The sequence below is a fragment of the Pyrus communis genome, chromosome 5, assembly GCF_041283825.1.
Source record: "Pyrus communis isolate YQ-2024b chromosome 5, ASM4128382v1, whole genome shotgun sequence".
NCBI lineage: Eukaryota > Viridiplantae > Streptophyta > Magnoliopsida > Rosales > Rosaceae > Pyrus > Pyrus communis.
Window position 1 is genome coordinate 17,141,237 of NC_142569.1, and position 13,891 is coordinate 17,155,127.

The 13,891-nt window shown below is 37.5% G+C and overlaps 1 protein-coding gene across 1 annotated transcript; it reads right to left on the bottom strand.

Annotated features, from left to right (window-relative positions):
- Window positions 1-1,801: 1,801 nt before the first annotated feature.
- LOC137724882 (COBRA-like protein 1) lies at window positions 1,802-4,922 on the bottom strand. Its single transcript, XM_068463536.2, has 6 exons — window positions 4,784-4,922; window positions 4,658-4,737; window positions 3,929-4,385; window positions 2,965-3,127; window positions 2,585-2,832; window positions 1,802-2,103 (listed from the first exon to the last, which is right to left on the bottom strand). The coding sequence occupies exons 1-6, from the start codon at window positions 4,920-4,922 to the stop codon at window positions 1,802-1,804; spliced, it is 1,389 nt and encodes a 462-aa protein (XP_068319637.2).
- Window positions 4,923-13,891: the final 8,969 nt, after the last annotated feature.

The window sequence follows — 13,891 nt, forward strand, 5'->3', positions numbered from 1 at the left end:
GTTAGTATACCATCTATCAGAATTCCTAAGAAGGTCCGCCTAAGGTTATTCCAAATTGGAGATCTTGTCTTGGCATTACGAAGTCCCATCATCACAACTCACAAGACAAAAAACAAGTTCACATCAAAGTGGGATGAACCTTGCGTAATACAAGAGGTCTACACCAACGATGCTTACCTAAACTGCACAAGACACAATGCTCCTCGCCTGCACAAGCCTAAACTGCACATGGAAACAATGCTCCTTGTTTGCACAAGCTTAAAAGGCGACACTCAATGCTCCTCGTCTGTATAAGCCTAAATTGCACACTGCACAACCCTTCTTGTTCGCACGAGTTTAAAAGGCGACACTCAATGCAACAAAGTTAATTTCAGTGAACGCTCAAGAGCTAAAAGAATGTTGCACGAATCTTGAAGCACATTTGAATCTTGGAAATTCCATTGATGTAGGTAAAACTATCTTATATTTTGAATTACAGATATTGCAAACAATGTTACCTGAAGAATCATTTCAATCTAATAGACCTTGGACATCCATGGAAATAGCAAAGTTTGTAAGAGAAATTGATGTGTTTCCAAATGTGTTGACTACTTATGTACCTGTAACTGTGGCATATGCAGAAAGGAGTTTTTCAAAATCGAAATTATTGAAATCTTACTTGTAGACCACTATGACTAAAGATAGGCTAAATAGATTAGCAATCTTATGCATTGAAAAAGATGAGGTTGAAGACTTGAAGTATGATCATATAATCGATGATTTTGCTTCAAAAAATGTTAGAAGATGATTTCTTAAAGGTTGTAATTTCAAAGAATTTTGTTTGAATTTGTTGTATATGATTTTGCTTTTAATGATCGGGGGTTAGGTACTATGTCCCACGCCTCCCCCCCTCCCCCCAGTTTTAACTGGGTTTCAGCCCTTTAATTTTATTTTTTTTAATATATGTATTTTTTTTTTTGTTGGAGGAAATTTTTTAATATATGTTTGTCTATTGAAAACAGGCACATTTTTTAGCCTTTATTCCGGGCACCAAAAAAATAAGGGCGGGGCCTGGCGTCAAGTATGTATTACCGAATGAAATTTTCAAATTAATAAATAAATAAATAAAACCATGTTTCGTGATGGAATTGATACTATACTTTACTACCATACAATATTGATTGTTAACAAATCATTGTCATACTTTTTTGTCCAATTTTCTTAGTATTATTTTAATATTGACTACAAATTATAGGATCATATAGTTTTCATATTATTTTGTAATATGAGAAAGCATTCCTAATCGATGTCTCAATTCTTAAAAATGTTTTGAAATTGTGAATTTTTTGGACGACATATGCTCTTTAAATTTTTGTGTGAGATCCTTTCATTTGTCATATCTTTTTGGAAATTTACACATTTGGAGCCTGGTGGTAAAGTTTATCAAGTGGAAAGCAAATTGAGCACGTATTTTTGATAACGATAGGAAAAGGCTAGAGACGATCAAAGAGGATGCATGCATGAGTATATTAACAAGGCTGAGATAGACAGTAATTAATTATCATTATTGGAGAAAAATAAAGAACAACATATGAATTGAATTTACATCAACAAATTATGATCAGAAAAAGTATGATCAACATTATGAATTGGCAATAGTGTTAAACTGTACCAATCAGCAAACACCTTGGGAGATAAATTACAATTCAGGTAAATGTAAAAATCCTGTGTAAACATGTACTTTAGAAGTAAAGAATTTCTAGTCAAGATAACCATCAAGAGCACCAAGCTTGTTGGAAAAAAAGGTTCAATATTTTATTCATCAAACCCATGTAAAAATTAGGGTTTGGGAGATGAAAAATATCAATAGAAGGAAGAGGAAATGTGATGGTTTGGGTTTCGAGCTGCCATTTGGCAACATTGGGTAAGTGTCTGGTAAGGGCATCTGACAGTTTTCTCCATTGAAATATAGTCTTCTAGGGAAACCCCATCCATTTTTTAATGTGAAGGAGTTTGAGTCCTTTTCCAGAAGTATCTCTGTTGAGACTGAACCCACTCCAACATCAGTTGTTGCAATCAGCTCTTCATTGACGTAGGGTATGCCCCAGTACAGGGCAGCTGCATCTGCAAGAGTCCTCAATGAGAAACTAGAATTTGCTTGAATAAAGCGGTTATAGAATAAACAGTAATGTTCTATTGTCAAATTTAGGTTGCCAGACAGAACGTAACTTCAATCATCACAAGTTGCCTATTGAGTATTGATAGAGGGTTTTGACTACCTAGTAAGTCTTGGCCAAATTATCCGAACTCTCTCACAAGGTTGCAAGGTCTATGTGAACCTCACAATATCATGGTTCCACTTCAGGTGACCATAATCGTCAATACGACATATTTATGTAGTTGTCAGGCTGTTTGGCAGCAAGGCTGTGAATTTAGATTATTGATCAGGTTGATTCTATTTAACATGTGATCCAGATTCACAATGTTATGATATAGACATATTCTTTCTTCTAAAATTAATCTACAAAACCAACTTGATGTTCACCATTTCTTAGTTTTACTTTCATGGTTATTGAAGCAAAAATATCAAATAGAGTATAAGTACCTCTAAACCCAGTAGGAAGAATTGTACTGTTGAAACTGTATGTTCTTGCTTCCTTGCTGAGACCAGGGTGCTGGACCAGTACATTCCAATTTGAGAAGTTTTTCATATAGTTGTAATTAGTAATTGTAAGTTTAACTCTCCAGTGAGTCAAGTAGTTAGTCTTAAGATGCCAGTGAACACGAATCGGGCACATATGATCAGTGCATTTCACTGTGTCAAGACCATCCCCATCATATTCTACTGACGTTCTTAAAGGGTAGGCTTGCCTGTTATCATAAAGAGGAAAGAGATAAAGAAACGAAGGATTAGTGGAATTCAACTTTACTTGAAAATTTGGATCTCTCAGTGTTATGATGCAGTAAAAATAATTAACAGTGCACCTAATGCATGTATCCATCTTTTTGTCTGTTACTGGTCTGCATCCACAGCTACATTTGAGGCATGATGTGATCTCAGAATTGTAAAATGAAGAGAGTGAAACACAACAGACTGGAGAATCACTAGCTAAAAAACTGGAATAAGTGCATGTTGCTTTCCAAGTTCCTGCAAACAAGTAGTTGATGATGCTTTAACCTCAAATTAAGTTAATCAGAAGTAGCATAGTTAAATCACGTCATCAGACTATGAGTCATATTCATGCATGACTCTATACAATCAACCATTATGATTCACAACCTGTACGTCAAGAGAAAATCTCAACTATTCACAACCTGATCGCTAAAAATTATAGCTTTGTTCCATCCCCTCCGCATGCCGAGGATCTAGCTCTAAAAGATGGTTTGGTTTTGGCGGCGACAAGGGGCTATCAAAATGTGATGTTTGAAAGCGATGTGCTTCAGATCATTTCGGCATTGAAGGATTCTGCTATTAATATGTCATCTATTGGCCATTTTACTGAAGATTTCAAAGACATGTTGAGAAAGATCACTGAGGCTTCTTACACCCACGTCCACCGTCAAGCAAATGGCGTTGCCCATCGTTTAGCCCCTTTTGCTCTTGGAGCTGTTAGTCCATTTTTTTGGGTTTGATACACCTCCAGACTTTATAGCTGATGTGATTGTGGAAGATGTTATGTAATTGTAAATGGTCTAACATTGTAATCTCCTTTTGTTCTACTTTTTGCAATGAAATGCAATACTGTCCTTTTGATAAAAAAATAGACTTATGCATATTAAATTTGCTTACATTAACGGACTCTGAATATGAACCACGCGTAAGTACTAACAAAATTGAGCTAATCCAGTTTTCCAGTTTTTGACACATGCATTTTATGTTATCAATCAGTCTGAAAAGAGAACATTTTCATTAATATACGTGCATGTAATGGCTAATTAAAGTGCTTACTGAAAACTGGACGTTGGCGTCTACCCCCAAAATCAGTAGAAACTGTGGGGTCAACATTCAAAAGAGGCCCACAGGTGTAACCAAGACCTGGTGCCTTCAAAGTAAGATTGAGAGGTGGATTTCCATTAAAAGGATATCCTCCCAAATTTCCGACTTTAATTCCAAACGAAGATAATGACTTGGAAGGGTTGATAGCCCAAGCATCAAGTACACCACCCCGGCAGCAGTCCTCCGATTTGTTGTCCAACAAGGCGTCTGGCGTGAGGTCAACTATTTCAGGATTTTTCTTGCAGGAGTGTGGTATATCAGTCTGGTACGCTGAGCAATTTCCTTGATCGTTAGCAAACGCACCGGTTATTGACCAAATCACCTCATTCTGTTGCCAAACCCATCCAAGCTGCCAACCAGGTTTGTCCACATGACGATACTGGTAGAAATTTTGGATGGTTACTTTTGCCTGCAATAAAAGTTTCTGTTAGTCTATTGCATATTGTATATAATTAAGTTCAAGACTTGAAAAGCATCAAATACATACACAAATGTACGGTAATAGAATCAAGGGTTTCTTTAGTGTTTCTAGGTCATACAAGTGTTTTTCTGGAGAAGTACTTGCTGAGTGCTTCAATAAGAAACACTTTCAAATGTTTTCTTTTTCAGGAAGGACATGAATTTTTAATCAAAGTTTCAACATGTTTCTAGGTCATACAAGTGTTTTTATGGAATACTAACCAAATAGCCATCATCTGCCCAATCATATGTGTCGAAGGTAACCGTAAAGTTTCCATTTGGATCCAAGGGGTCATAGCAATCTGCAAACGAAACAAAGCATCATCTCATTTAGAAAATCATTCTCACCCAAAAACGGAATCAAGAAGCAGTACATAGGCTTGTGATCAATATAATGGCTCGTGTTCATGCCTGATAAACTGCACATAGCAATTAACAACATGGACACTAGGGCAGAAGGCCACAAGCAAGAAAGGATGAGAAACATTTTTCGTTTGGGCATGAGAAACAAAAGTTGGAGATGGTTAGAAGGTTGTTATAGTGCAATGAAGAAAAACCTGTTCCCTGATGTTTACATTATAAAAAAGCTGAAGGGAAAGTTCTGCATAAATCTAGATGAAAACCCAAATTCCTATTTCATTCAAGATTTTCGGTTGCTCAAATCAAACAAGAAACATCGGAAATATCAACTGGATATGAGCAGACAAATCCAAATGAGCTGGTTCCTTGGAGATGAAGACGGAAGATAACATTAAACCCAAAATAGACACAAGATACCATGCAGTACCCATTCATCCTTAGCTACTTGACATATTTGGAAGCACCCTCTTGTCTCATTCAAATTCCCATTCAACTGGAGTTATTAAAAAGGAGGACTGCATAAACTTAAGCGTCAACCTACATGGGATTACAAAAACAAGTAAATTCAAACTGTTGCTGTTAATCATGTAATTCACTGAAGCATAATGGTGGCATTTTGATGGATATATCCATGTATTTGGATTCAAAAGCATTCATTTATTGAATATCGGAACGCTCTTCTCATTCTCTTTGCGTACCATTTTTCTTAAACAAATCATTTATCTCACACGAATATTTCATATGACTCTGAAAGGAAACATAGATAGATGCCAAAGCTGATGACGTTATAAGTGATGAAGATGCTCAATTAAAGTTAATCCCTAATTGGCATTTGATAGTGGATTTTTGTTTTGTACCATCGATTAGGGGGTATCGAACTTGAAACCTTGAATGTTAAGGCGAACACTTTTAACCAAGTATGCTACACCCCTAGTGCATTTCAATCTATATTAGCTGTTGAAACCAAATTCGCGCACCGTCGTAGATGTTGGAGGCATAAATCCGAGTAACCTGTAAAACAACAAACAACCGTAAGCAAGCTAGAGACTAGGAAGAGGGGTGTGTCGGACAAATGCTCTTTGACGGCCAAGTTAGAGAGAGAGAATTAGAGTACAATGATTTCTCTACCAAAGACGAGCCCTAGATGGGTACGTTTATACCAGTCGGGAGAGAGACCTTTCTATGATAGAATCCTTGTTCTAAGCCAGGAGAATCGTACAAGGTATTTAGAAGTAGATATTACATCCTCTTTAATGTGATTACTTGTGGTGCACCAATTCCTAGATTGTAAGAACTTATAGAGGGTCTAGCTAATACCATGCTAGCTTAGATCCTTGTGTCTTGCAAAGCAAGCATGATCATTCTCAACAAAACCACCTGGACTTCGCTCGCAACTCTTGAGGAGGATGATGATGGCACCGCTGATAGGAGAGGAGAATCCTACAAGGTATTTAGAAGTAGATATTACATCCTCTTTAATGTGATTACTTGTGGCGCACCAATTCCTAGATTCTAAGAACTTATATAGGGTCTATCTAATACCATGCTAGATTAGATCCTCGTGTCTTGCAAAGCAAGCATGGTCATTCTCAACAAAATCACTCGAACTTCGCTCGCTGCTCTTGAGGAGGATGATGATGGCACCATTGCTACGTTAATCTAGCTCCGCTATGAGTTGTTGAGTCTATACCAGACTTCTGAGGTAGCTTTATTCCTATCTGACTTACTCCGACTTATGAAAATTATGGTCCCACAACTGCCCCTAACTATGCATTTGAAATGAACATGTTCCTCTTAAGGATGGATAGTTATCCAAAGACCATGCCTTTTTGAGTAAGTTGAAATATGCACCGTTTAGTCTTATGTCTTCATATGACGATCCGCTGCTTGTGGACTAGTAGAGACGTTTCGAATTCAAACGAGTTGTCTCAAGAGTCGTGCCATAAAGGTTTCAATGATGAAGTTTCCCTTTGTTGCGTGTGCACAAAAAACAAGAAAACTTACCTCCGATATTCTTCACTGATTTTAACCGTCAGATTCATTGACCCCGAGAAAAGATGGTCCGTATTCAACGAGTAGATGATTTGAAATGTCTTTCTAAATGTCCCTCAGACCTCACCTTCTCTTCTTTACCAAATCCCTAATTTCGGTATTTTACCTAGAAAAACATCAACTGTCCTTTCACTCTTCAATTCAAATCCCTTCCATCTTTGTTTCACCCAAAACTTCTTTTTTTTTTTTTTTTTTTTAATTTTATTAGAATTATCCCAAAATTTCAGAGAAATGGCTTCCATTTCATCAGTTCATCCCGCTTCTCATGCTAATTTCGATACTCACTTTGATCCTTTGATGATTAGGGTTCACAACAAGGAGGAAGAGAAGGCATTTCTGTCACACCCCAATTCTTTTTTCCTTCCTTCTTCGATTAAGGGCGTGATGAAAAAAAAAAAAATTTAAAACTACAACTAAAGTAGAACTAGACAAGAAAAATTTGGAAAGAAACTTTTATTCCAACAAAAGTAATTTACAAGGTAATATTACAAGAAAGTAAAGGAAAAGAAACAACACATTCTCGACTTATTATTTTACTAGATCACAAACTAAACTTCCAGTTGGAACCCTGCAACAAATTCATAAGGGGCGAGCCTTAAAAGCATAGTAGGGGTCCTATGTCTAACATGTTTTATTATTATGTAAGAGATAAACAAACTCAAGATTGAAAAATATATACAAATGAATGAGATAAATTTATGAATTTCATTATCCTTCATTTTTGCCCCATTGGTTAATCCACACAATAGAGCAAGCAGGCTTGCATGTTCCATACCATGCATTCTAGCATAGTGACCCCAAATGCCCTATTGCATGAATTAACCCCCGAACACAATCAACCCAAAAATACCACTTTTGTTGGTCATCATGTTCATCTCTCGGTTGCCAGATTCCTTACTACTTCAAGCCATTCCTATAAATTCCAATTTTCCTCCCTAACTGGTCTCTACAAGAGTTGAACTTAACCGCACAAAAAATATTTCCACTCCATAACCCAAGCCTTAAATATGACCACAAACTCCTTCACTCCAATATGTAATGAAATACAATATTTATTCATTATAGAAACATCGTATGCCAATACCAAGAGTTAAAAAATTAATAATTAACTTCATAAACACCATCACAATGATATTCATCAAGGATACCAAATTCATGATTCAGTAATATTGTATAAGCAAATTACTCGATCAATGATAAGTTAATTAACTTATACAATATTAGTGAATCCTGAATTTGGTATCCTTGATGAATATCATTGTGATGGTGTTTATGAAGTTAATTATTTAACTCTTGGTGTTGGCATACAATGTTTCTATTTTGAATATATTGCATTTCATTACATATTGGAGTGATGGAGTTTGTGGTTATATTTAGGCTTGGGTTATGGAATGGAAATATCTTTTGTGCAATTGAGTTCAACTCTAGTATGGACTAGTCAAGGAGGAAAATTGGAATTTATAAGAATGGCTTGAAGTAGTGGGAAATCTGGCGACCGAGAGACGAACAAGACGACCAACAAAAGTGGTATTTTTGGGCTGATTGTGTTACGGGGGTTAGTTCATGCAATAGGGCATTTGGGGTCTTTATTGTACGTAGAATGCATGGTATGGGACATGCAGGCTACTTGCTTTATTATGTGGATTAATGGGTGAGGCAGAAATGAAGGAGAATTAAATTCATGCATTTATCTCATTCATTTTTTTATGTGTTTCGATCTTGAGTTAGTTTATCTCTTATGTAGTAATAAAACATGTTAGACATAGGACCCCTACTAAGCTTTTAGGGCTCACCTTTTATGAATTTGTTATAGCTAGGGTTCCAACCAAAAGTTTAATATGTGATCCAGAAACGTCGAGGTCTTCTTGTAGATGTTTGGACTTGTCTTGTGAAAAAATAAGTTGAGAATGTGTTGTTTCTTTTTCTTTACTTTCTTGTAATATTACCTTGTAAATTACTTTTGTTTGAATAAAAGTTATTTTCAGATTTTTCTCATCTAGTTCTACTTTAGTTGTAGTTTTATTATTTTATTTTTTTTCATCACGCCCTTAATCGAAGAAGGAAGAACAAGAAATCGGGGTGTGAAAAGTTGGTATCAGAGCATAGGTTTAGTATCTAATAGATTTATAGGTCTTGCATTTGCCTCTAAGTTGAGAAAGGTGGGAAATCAGAGATGGATATTAGATGTGAGGCTAGTTAGTTGTATTTATTTATTTGGCCTTGTACCGTTTCAGCTTCTTTTTATTTATTTTATTCGTGCGTCGGGAATTTTCTGTCAACCCTAGGTCCGGGCGTGACAATTTCTAAATGACGTAGTCTGGTGAGAGGTCGGGCATGACGTTAGAAGGCTTTTTCCTAAACCCTATAACCCTAGACGTCCTTGCAGCATGATCCATCCTTGGTACTTGGATTTGGGGCCAAAATTCTTGTTGTCGCCTTTGTTGAAATAGATTTTGATTTGCTTAACTTTAAGATTGGTTTCTACAACCTCACTCCCACCTCCATTCGCATCATTACCTGTTTTAAGCGCTTAAATGACTGGTATGGCGCTGAACTTGGTCTTCAAAAATTTTGTATGCTCTATACAATACGGAAGAACACTAAAACTTGATATTTTTATCCAATCCAGGTTAAAGCTCTGGTGGCTTGCAGACATCACTGATCTTCCTGGTCAGGACAAAGACTATATCTTTCTTGTTGACAGGAATTGGGAGGGAGACATCTCCGGAGCTAGAGTCCCCAATATGCCTATTGTTGATCTCAACTGAAACAATAATGTCATAAGCATTAGACAACGTCGCCTGAGCTCATTAATAGAGCGCTCCAAGAGATTTCTCTTGAGCATTGGAGTTAGAGATGGCAAACACCATTGTGAACCATTGCTCCAATCATCCCATTCAGGACCCATAATGGGTTAGTGCCAAAGTAGAAAAAGAGACTTGAATGTGTGGAGCAAAAAGAGAATCATATCAAGGCTCCCAAAAAAAAGCCCAAATCGGCAAGCAGTTCCGGGAGTTGTCGAGAAGAGATAAATAAAGTGTTAGTAATCGGCGACCGTACTCCCCTTAAATCAAAGTTGGCTACAGAGGGTCCGTAAAAGTCTCTAGCAGCTGGTGAAGAAAAAGGAAGCAAACTCTTTTTTGGGAAGGATGAGAATTCCACTAAGGTTTATCTAGATCAAGCCTCTCCCACTGTGGCATAAGAACAGTAACAGAAAGAGCTACAACAACAGCAACACTAATGTCTTCAAAAACAAGTCTTTACTTTGATTGTTCACGATCTGATACTTGAACAAGTTCATGCTTCAAATTTAGTAGATAAGGGGGCACTTATCGATCCCTAGGGACCGTCACTTGCTCTGTCTATCCCTCCCGAAGTGGTTACAATAGGAGGGCAGTTTTTTACAACCAAACCTGCATGTGGTTCCAAGATGTTTCCCATCAACGCAGTCAGTCTTTGTGACACCAGGTAGGCTCAAGCTTTGGTCTACTTGAATATCTCCTCCGCCGATTTTAGTGAGATAGTCACTGATGTTGATCACCTAGCGGAGAAGTATTATCAGATCGCAGATACGCGGTTAGTTCTTCTTTCTTTCTAACATGATATCTTTATTTTTTTCTCTTTTCTGGGTTTTTGAATATAGTGGTGAATATTTTCTTTTAGGCAAATGCTTGGACTGAGGTCCTTCTTCGAAGTTAAGTAGATAAAATTCTAAAGTTTGAAACTGCTTAAAAGAGTGAACCAGGCAGTATGAGCTCTTGAATGTAGAGCACTCATAGGATGTTGAAAAAATGCTTTGAAAGAGCGGTTGCAAAACACAGAAGCAATGTCGGTTCAAGTGTTAATGACTAAAAATGAGGCAGAATAGAGACTGGCATCAAACGAAGCTTATTGGATGCTGATCGTGCCATCATTCAATCAAACTTAGACACAGTTCAATGAGAAACGGACCAAAGCGAGAAATCTCACACGGAGGCCTTCCGACAAACCGTAACAGAGAACGAGGCGGCTTGTTTATACCTTATTCGTTTGCAACGAAAGCTGTGGAGCTCACTATCTCTGAAAAGGTGAATTTTCTTCTGCCTTCAAGAGGGCATTGAGCTAACCCGGCTGGTTCCAATGTTGATCTTGTCAACCCTTTTGCAGCAGATCCAGTAGGTGCTACAGATGTGGCTGCCGGTAATGAGCTATAATTGCCACGTTTATCTTGTGGTCCTTCAATTTCGCTAGGATAAAGGTCTATCTTATCCATAATTTGAACTTCTCTGCCCCAATCATGGGATTTGGGCTTTCTTTTTGCCAAACTTTACGTTACAATTGCATGATTTTGTCGAATGATGTTTAGCTTTTCTGAGTAGTTCTTGCCCAAACAGTTAAGTGCTTGGGACTTCCCATACTTTGCTCCTACATTATAGAATATAGTTTAATCTAACAATCTTTTTGAAGTAAACTAATGCTCCGCTAGATTCTCATAGCGAGGCGCTTCGAGTTAACGAAGCCGAGCCAAACTTTTGCCAACCTGTTTCCATAAAACAATATCGTGGCAACGTAGACCTAAGTGGTCATATTAGATCCTTGGGAATCATCAGAAGTACAACCGAAATGCAGGAACGATCTTACTAGAAAGTCATTCAAAACTTGATCAAAGAACCAGACCTAACCGTTGGAGTACCTTATAGGAAAGAAAAAATGATTTTCCAACTTTGAAGTAGTGAGTGACAGGGCAAGATACGAGTAAGTTTATGGGCCCGGGAACAAGCTCAAATCACCCTCGTGCGGTAATGTTGATTCGGAAAAATACTGTCTCCCAAACTTAGTGCCTTTAAAAATTTTCATCACGATAGCCGGAGTACCACTTTACTTTAGTATCAGGCATGAAACCCATGGAAATTCTTTTGCTCTGCACTTACCTTAATGTATTGATCAGATTAAAGATGCAAAAGTGTCGTCTTGCGTCTGAAATGACCTCCAGTCTTTATCTTTTTTCTTCTATTCTTCTTGCCCCCATTTTGTGGTTAAGGGTCTTGATATAGATTACGTGATACTTAGAGAAGATTTATTCCTTAGTTCCAATTGCATGTTCGTCCCCAATGAGTCTTAAACACAAGTTTTTTAATGATTTGATTGCCTGTATGTGGGTCGAAAACACCTTTGGAATCCTTTTGTCAAACCCTATACGTCGAACCTGATTGTTTTCGATTGGACTACCTTGGTTGACTTGGCCAAAGCATTTCCGTGTATTGGAACTCCATTAGAACAAGTTCCTTTTGGGAATTGCTTAGTTTAGATGCCCCCCTTCAAACCTGCTAAACACATGGTGCTGCAGAGCATACTTATCTTAGTATGTTGGTTTGAGATAAAATTAGTCGTACTCAGGGTCAGAGTTCAAAGCCACCCTTGGATGATTTCCAAATCACCATTTTCAACTATTATTTTGAATGGTGTAAAGCCTAGGTTTGAATGTTATAACACACAATTTTACTAGTTGTATTGACTTTTCCGAAGCATGATGGCGCACTAAATTTCTAGGTAAGGAGCCATGTGCCCGTGTCCATAGCCTACCAATCATGACCTCACTTATTCCGGAGGCATAATTTTTATGGCATAGCTCTCGAGATAGCACATTTGAATTCGAAACGTTTCATCTACTTTGCAAAACCAGATTGTTATGTGATTGAAGAATAATCGATATCTATTCCAACTGACTCTGAAATGCATGGCCTTTGGATAACTATTCATCTTCAAGGGGAATAAGTTCCTCTAATACATAGTTAGGAGTAATTGTGTGACCATGATTTTCTAGGCCAGAGTAAGGCAAGTCAGAATACAAGTGCCTCAGAAGTCTTGTTATAGACTCAACAACTCTAAGCCGAGTTGGATTAACGAAGAAGTGGTGCCCTCATTATCCTGTTCCAGAGTAATGGGCAAAGTCTGAATGACTTTGCTGAGATTGGTCATGCTTGTTCTGCAAGATAGGGAAACTGATCCAACATGGAATTAGCTGGGTTTTCTATGGTCTTGGAGTTTCTACAATCTAGAAATTGGCATGCACCATAAGTAATCACACTCCCAAGAAGATGCAATATCCACTCCTGGATTCTCCTAGTTGAATACAAGATTCTATCCTTAAAATGTTTCTTTCCCGACTGGTATAAATACATCATTCTGGATTCATCTATAGTAACACAATCATCGTGCCCACTGTTTGAGTCTTATTATTGCTTGCAAGCTTGATTGATGGAAAGCCTTTGATCATCACATTCATCCTCTTGGTCTTTGGTGTGCAAATTTAGTTCCAACAACATGGTTAACGAGGTAATGCCCCCGAATATAGAATAACTCAACGTTCACAAAGTTCACAAGGTTTAAAACCAGAATACCATATGTCAGAAGAATCAAAACAGTATGTATTCCGACTTACTCCGAAAAGCAGAGTCTTTAGGTAATTATCTATCCTTAAGGGGAACAAATCCTTTCAGATACGTAGTTGGGGCAATTGTGGGACCATGATTTTCTAGGGCTGGAGCAAGACGGCTGAATATGCATACCTTAGAAGTCCGATGATAGACTTAACAGCCTACACTGTGGACCTGAATAAATGGAGTAGTGATGCTACCATCATCCCATTCTGGAATCAGTGTGCGAAGTTAGTTAAGATTTACCATGCTTATTCCATAATATTCGAAACCTAATCCAACAAGGAATCAGAGGGTTTCGAATGATTTTAGAGTTCTTACAATATAAGGATTTGCGTGCGTCGCAAGTAATCACACTTCTAAGAGGATGCAATATCTATTTCCTATATATCCTCTGGGATTCTCTTGGTTCAATAAGGATCCTAATATCCTAAAAGAATCCTAACATCTTAAAAGGTCCTCTCATCGACTGGTATAAATGCACTATTCTATGGTTCATCTCAGGTAATGCAATTCTCGTGTACTTATTCTCTTGCCCATTACTTAAGTCTTATATAGGTTACTAATTCACCGTTAGAGAGCCTCTGACTGGCTTATCCCCTATCCCAATCTTTAGTTTGCTTATGAC